This window comes from Prionailurus bengalensis, chromosome A2 (genome assembly GCF_016509475.1).
Source record: "Prionailurus bengalensis isolate Pbe53 chromosome A2, Fcat_Pben_1.1_paternal_pri, whole genome shotgun sequence".
Classification (NCBI taxonomy): Eukaryota; Metazoa; Chordata; class Mammalia; order Carnivora; family Felidae; genus Prionailurus; species Prionailurus bengalensis.
In genome coordinates, this window is record NC_057348.1 from 20964246 (window position 1) to 20970245 (window position 6000).

At 50.9% G+C, this 6000-nt stretch overlaps 1 protein-coding gene across 2 annotated transcripts in view; it reads right to left on the reverse strand.

Moving 5' to 3' along the window:
- Positions 1–5408, reverse strand: part of POC1A (POC1 centriolar protein A) — a 75300-nt gene extending 69892 nt beyond the window's left edge. Inside the window, exons 1-4 of one of the 2 annotated variants that reach the window (XM_043587508.1) lie at positions 5077–5408; positions 1720–1804; positions 578–749; positions 22–201 (exon numbers count right to left, since the gene is read on the reverse strand). In XM_043587508.1, coding sequence (XP_043443443.1) covers positions 22–201; positions 578–749; positions 1720–1804; positions 5077–5094 — 455 coding nt within the window. In that variant the 5' untranslated portion in view covers positions 5095–5408. Of the gene's footprint in view, positions 1–21; positions 202–577; positions 750–1719; positions 1805–5076 lie in introns of those variants that run through there. The other variant, XM_043587509.1, reaches the window with a different exon arrangement.
- Positions 5409–6000: the final 592 nt, after the last annotated feature.

Consider the following 6000-nt stretch of genomic DNA (forward strand, 5'->3'; position numbering starts at 1 on the left):
TCTCGACAGGACAATGCTCACCTGGCACAGCGGACCCAGTTGATGTGCTGGCTTAGGGAGAACAGGAATTTCTGGCGATGAGTCGACCACACCTTAACTGTCTTGTCATCGGAGGCTGTCACGAAAGACTGGCCATCACTGCAGAAGTGGACACTCCTCACTGTGGCCGTGTGTGCCCGGAACACAGTGGACTCGCCTTTGCTGCAGGAGTGGGTACTCCAACTCAGGAAACCCATAACAGTGACACAAGGGCCCATGAGCACATCAAAGCTCTCCCCACCCCTTGGGAGCCCCTCCAAGTTGACACAGGCCTGCGTACCCATGCCCCACATGTTGCCCATGTGTGAACAGCACCAAGATGGGACCCCTTCCAGGATGGCTGGGGTAAGCCCAGAATCCCTCTCCCAACACCAAGGGGAGGGGCCCAGCTAGAGCTCCAGTTTCTGATGGCACCTCTTCAGAAGCAGAGCAGATGTCCCACTACAATAAGTCCAGAGCCAGGATGGGGACCTGAGTGTGGATAGCTCTGGCACCAGGGCCCCAAGCTCAGATGAGCCCTTCAACGTCTATAACTCACACATTGGGTATCCAGATCCGGACAGTTTTGTCTCGGGAGCCTGAGGCAAGAAGGTGTCCCGAAGGGGAGAAGTTCACACAGGTGACAGCATCCTTGTGGCCCGCAAAGCGGTAGGCGCGTGACTGGGGCTTCATGTGCCAGATCATGAGGCATGAGTCCATGGAGCCGCTGGCTGAGAAAGTAGGGATGCTGTGACCCTCAGGTCCAGTGGGCCTTGAGCCTCCAGCAAGACAAAGGGGTAAGGGGGCAGGGGACAGGCCACACTTCCAGTGACCACTGAGCTGGTGTTTGGAGAATCTACCGGTCGTCAGCTCCCCGAGCAGCAGGCCCACATGGGAGCCAGACCAAGAGATGCTCTTCACATGCCAGCCCTGGGCTGCAACCCATGGCCTCTGAGAAAACTTATCCTCCACAGGGCCCCCGCACAGTCACACCCTAAGGGCTCTAGAGAGCAAGTCCTCCCAACACAGGGCAGCCAGTCCAATCCAATTGGCCTTTTACCATTGAGAGTGCCCACATCAATCAGAAGCCTGGCGATCCCCAAGACAGGTCAAATAACTTCAGTTTGCTCTTAATCTACACTGATCACAAGGCCACAGCCTCTGACAGGGGACCTTGACCATAGGATGAAGGGAGAGCCTTGTCCACAGAAACAAGAAAGCTGCAGCCATGACAGCTGTGTATGAATCCCTAAGCGGCCAAAGAGCAGGGGTACTCAGCTGGTGTGCAAGGGCAGTGGTAGAAGAGGGCGTACCCGGCTCTACTCCACCCCCTTCTCCTGGATGCTCCCATAATACTATGGACAACAGAATGGAGGACCCAAGGAAAAGAAGGCACTGTTTAGGGCCATTCCGTAAGCCAGACCCAAAAGGTGGCTGGGATATATGCAGTGAAAAGCCCAGAAGCTGGTCCCACCCTCAAAGCCTATGTGACCTTGGCAAGGCCCCCAACCTCTGCCATGTAGAATGAAGCTCACAAAGCCCCCAGCACCCAGACAGCTGACCAGCTGAAGCAAGATGCAGGTCTAGACAAAGCACCCGGGTTCTCACTGTGCCCTACCTCCCCCACACCACACCTCACAGGTAGAAAATCAGCCTTCTCAGCTCATAAGCTAGGGCCTAGGAAAAGACGTCTCCTCTTACCCAGCTGCTTCGTGTTGAGACTGAAGTCCACACAAGTAACTGCATCTCGGTGGCCCTTAAAATGCCTCTCCAGCGAGGGGTCCTCCTGTGGGACAGCCAGGGTCAAATGAGTGAAAATGTGGAGGAGGATGGGGCTTGACCCCAGGGCCAAGACTCTTCCTATAATAGGAAGAGTTTAAAAAATGCTCAAGGCATGGTCTTGGATATAGAAAATCCTAGGGAATCCATTAAGAAAAACTAAGCCAGTTAAGCAAGGTTGCAGGATATAAACACGAGTAACATACAAATATCGATCCTATACACCAGCAATGAACAATCTGAAAAATGATGGCAATTCTATTTATGACACGTGAGAAAGAATACTTCGAAATAATTTAAAAAGAGGAGTGCCTGGCTGGCTCAGTCAGTACAGCATATGACTCTTGATCTCAGGGCTATAAGTTTGAGATCCATGTTGGATGGAGAGATTAATTTAAAAAAAAAAAAATCTAGAAATAAAGGGGGGAGAGGAAAGAGGGAGGAGAAAGGAAGGAAGGAAGGAAGAAAGAAAGAAAGAAAGAAAGAATTTAACAAGAGAAATAAAGGCTTACACAGTAAAAACTGTAAAACGTCATTGAAAGAAATTTTAAAAGACCTAGATGAATGCAAAAATATCCATGGTCACAGTTTGAAAAACAATTTTGTTAAAATGCAATACTTCCCAAACTGATCTACAGATACAACACAGTCCCTATCAAAATCTCGGGTGCCACTTTTTGCAGAAATTGACAAGCTGATCTTAAAATTCATACGAAAATGTGAGACAGCCAGAACAGACAAAATAATCTTAACCAAAAAATGGAAAAAGTCACTATGGAAACAAACTTTGCAGGGCGCCTGAGTGGCTCAATCGATTAAGCGTCTGAATTCGGCTCAGATCTTGCAGTTCGTGAGCTCGAGCCTTGTGTCAGGCTCTGTGCTGACAGCTCAGAGCCGGCAACCTGCTTCAGATTCTCCCTCTCTCTCTGCCCGTCCCCTGCTTGCACTGTCTCTGTCTCTCTCAAAAATAAAATAAACATTTAAAAAAAAATTTTTTAAACAAAAAAATCTCATTGTTCCTCAAAAAGTTATCAAATTCTAGGTAAATACCCCAAAGAATTGAAAGCATGTTCACACAAAAACTTGTACACAAGTGTTCATAGCAATATTATCTATAATAGCCAAAACGTGGACAAACCTAAATGTCCATCAAGAGATGAATGGGTAAAAAGGGGCACCTTGGTGGCTCAGTTGGTTGGGCGTCTGACTTTGGCTCGGGTCATGATCTTACAGTTTATGAGTTTGAGCCCCCTGAGTTGGGCTCTGTGCTGACAGTGCAGAGCGTGATTGGGATTCTGTCTCCCTTTCTCTGCCCTGCCCCACTCATGCTCTCCCTCTCAAAAATAAATAAATGTTGGGGCACCTGGGTGGCTCAGTCGGTTAAGCCTCCGACTTCGGCTCAGGTCATGATCTCACAGTTCGTGAGTTCAAGCCCCATGTCGGCCTCTGTACTAACAGCTCAGAGTCTGGAGCCTGCTTTGGATTCTATGTCTCCCTCTGTCTCTGCCCCTCCTCCGCTTAGACTCTGTCTCTCTCTCTCAAAAAGAAATAAACACTTAAAAAAAAAGAGAGAGATGAGTGGGTAAACAAAATGTGATCTCTCCATACAATAGAATATTACTCAGCAGTAAAAAGGAATGAAGAAACAGACATGCTACAACGTGGATGGACCTGGAAAATGTTACGTGAAAAAAGCCAGATACAAAAGGCCACATTTTGTCTGATTCATTTATATGAAATGTCCAGAATAGGCAAATCTATAGAGAATGAAATTAGATTGGTGAGGAGAAGGGGAGTGACTGTTTAATGAGTACAGGCTTCCCTTTGGAGTGACAAAAATGTTCTGAAATTAGATAGTGATGATTATTGGACAACAATGTGAATGTACTAAATACTAATGAATTTTACATCTTAAAAGGGTACATTTTATGGCGTGTGAATAATATTCCAATAAGGCTATTTTTCTAAAAGAACCAAAGAGAGAAAATGGGGGAGTCTTTCAGCAACCTGCATCTCAGGATTCAGATTCCGTACCCTCAGTCCCACTGTGAACCCAAAGGTCAGCCTGGACAGGCCCCAAGGGCCGCTTCCATCATCTCCACTCAGCCCAATGTCAAGAAAGCAGTAGTTTAGGTCACTACTTAGGAAGACATGGAGATAATAGTCCAGAGACTGTCCACTCAACAGCAGCTTCTTAGCATTTGAAGAATCACAGCCCTGCTGTGCAAACATCTCCTCCTACCCCAAATATCAGAAACCTCAAAAAAGCATTTCAGGCACACCAGGGAGGCCCACAAAACCTCCCCTTGGGGGGGAAAAATGTCCTTGGGAAAGAGCAAGGCCACTGCCACCTCCACAGAGCTGTAACCAGAATAAAGGCCCTGTGCCCAGCTCCACCCCCAGCACACCTGCCAGAGTCCCCTTTTCAACACGAAAGGGAGTGGCAGCTGGGGGAGGGCCCCCAAGAGAACAGCAACTGCCTCACCTGAACCTCTTGGGAGAACAAGGGTAAGATAATGCTCACCTCTAGTCTCAGTGGGAAGAAGCAAGTTCAGATCCACCTCTGACCAGAGGGCCCCTGAAACCTCCCAACACCCTTCCCACCTCATCCCACCAGGCTCTGTGGTTCCTCATCTCCCCCAAAGGTGGCTTATATATGGAAGGAAGTGGGGAGGGACTTAAGGGAAGGGCACTAGGTTAGGGGTCAAAACGCCTGGATCCTATGCCTGGGCCCTCTGCTCAAGTCCCCACACGCCTAAGGGTGCCAACAGGCACCACCCAATCTTCCTCTCAACCCGGCCCAAAGGCCAGAAAGAGGAGTTTTGGAGTGCTTCCCTCTGGAGGAACCTTAGACTCAGGGCGTCGGGCCCAGATCATGCTGCAGACCTAGGCTGCCCCTTCCGATAAAGGGGTACGCTAAACTGGCCCCTACCCAGCTATCCACTGCTCAGGATGGCGAGGCTGAGCCCAAGGGAGGTCCTGCGTTAACCCCAGGTTTGACCTCCAGTTGGAACATACCAGTACCAGTGTCTCCTCCGCTAGGATGCAAATCCTGGGAGCAGGGACTGGTTGGTCGGCTCCGGGAGCCCGCAAAGGGTCTGGCACGCAGAAGGTGCTCACTACGTGTCCCCACCCAGCACCCCCTGCACAGACAGTAAACTGGGACCGGAGAGAACTGGCTCGGAACCCGGCTTCCCCCTCGAAGCCGTCGCCCCGGCCAGGCGCCCACAGTCCGGGCGGGGAAAGTAAGGCCGGGCAGACCCGCGGGCAAAAACTTACAGGGCAGGGCGCAGCCATGGCGGGCCCGGGGCGCCCAAGGCGCCGGACGAGGCAGCGTCGGCCGTTGCGGCAGGTTCAGTTTCCGCGCCCCCAACCGCCGCCAATAGCAACGCGGGTCGCGTTGCCCCGCCCCGCCCACGACGATTAAAGGAGACGCAGCGCCTCTGCTTTTTGCCCCCGGCCGGAAGCAGAGCTGTGTGGATGGTTCCACAGTGTCAGCGCGCAGCGCCTACATGCCAGGCAGCCCACGAACACCGCCGCCAAAGGCATCTGTCCACCGTCACTCATCCCCTGAGAAATTTAAAAACCCAGGATGAGGAATTCTGTCCACCGGCCCATAGCCCGGTTCCTGAGAAGGTAAGCAGAGCCTTCTGGGAAATGCAGTTTCAAGACGGCCGCCGCCATGCGTCGGCCGGAAAGTGGAACTACTCTTCCCAATATACCTTGAGGGTGAGCCGGGATTCACCACCTGTAGCAAGTATCCCGGAAGCGGAGGACACGTGGGTCGTTGTAGCCTTGTCCTCTTAAAGGGCCCCGGAGGCCAGGTGTTCTCCCAATACCTTAAGATCCAATTAGTCGCCCCTCAGAGATTCTTTAAATGGTTCGCTCCTCTGAACTTAAAACAGGTGTTGGTTTAGGGGCGCCTGGTTGGCTCAGTCTGTTAAGTGTCTGATTTTGGCTCAGACAGGATCCCACGGTTGGGTGGGTTCCAGCCCCACATCAGGCTCTGTGCTGTCAGCGGTGAGTCCACTTCAGATCCAATGTACCCCCCTCTCTCTCTGCCCTTCCCCGCTCACAATCTCTCCCTCTCTCAGGAATAAATACTAAGAAAAAAAAACAAGTGTCAATTTAAAAGAACACCAGTCACTCTGAATCACATTCATACGTGAAGAAACCTAGATTCTATTCTGTTATTGCTACTTC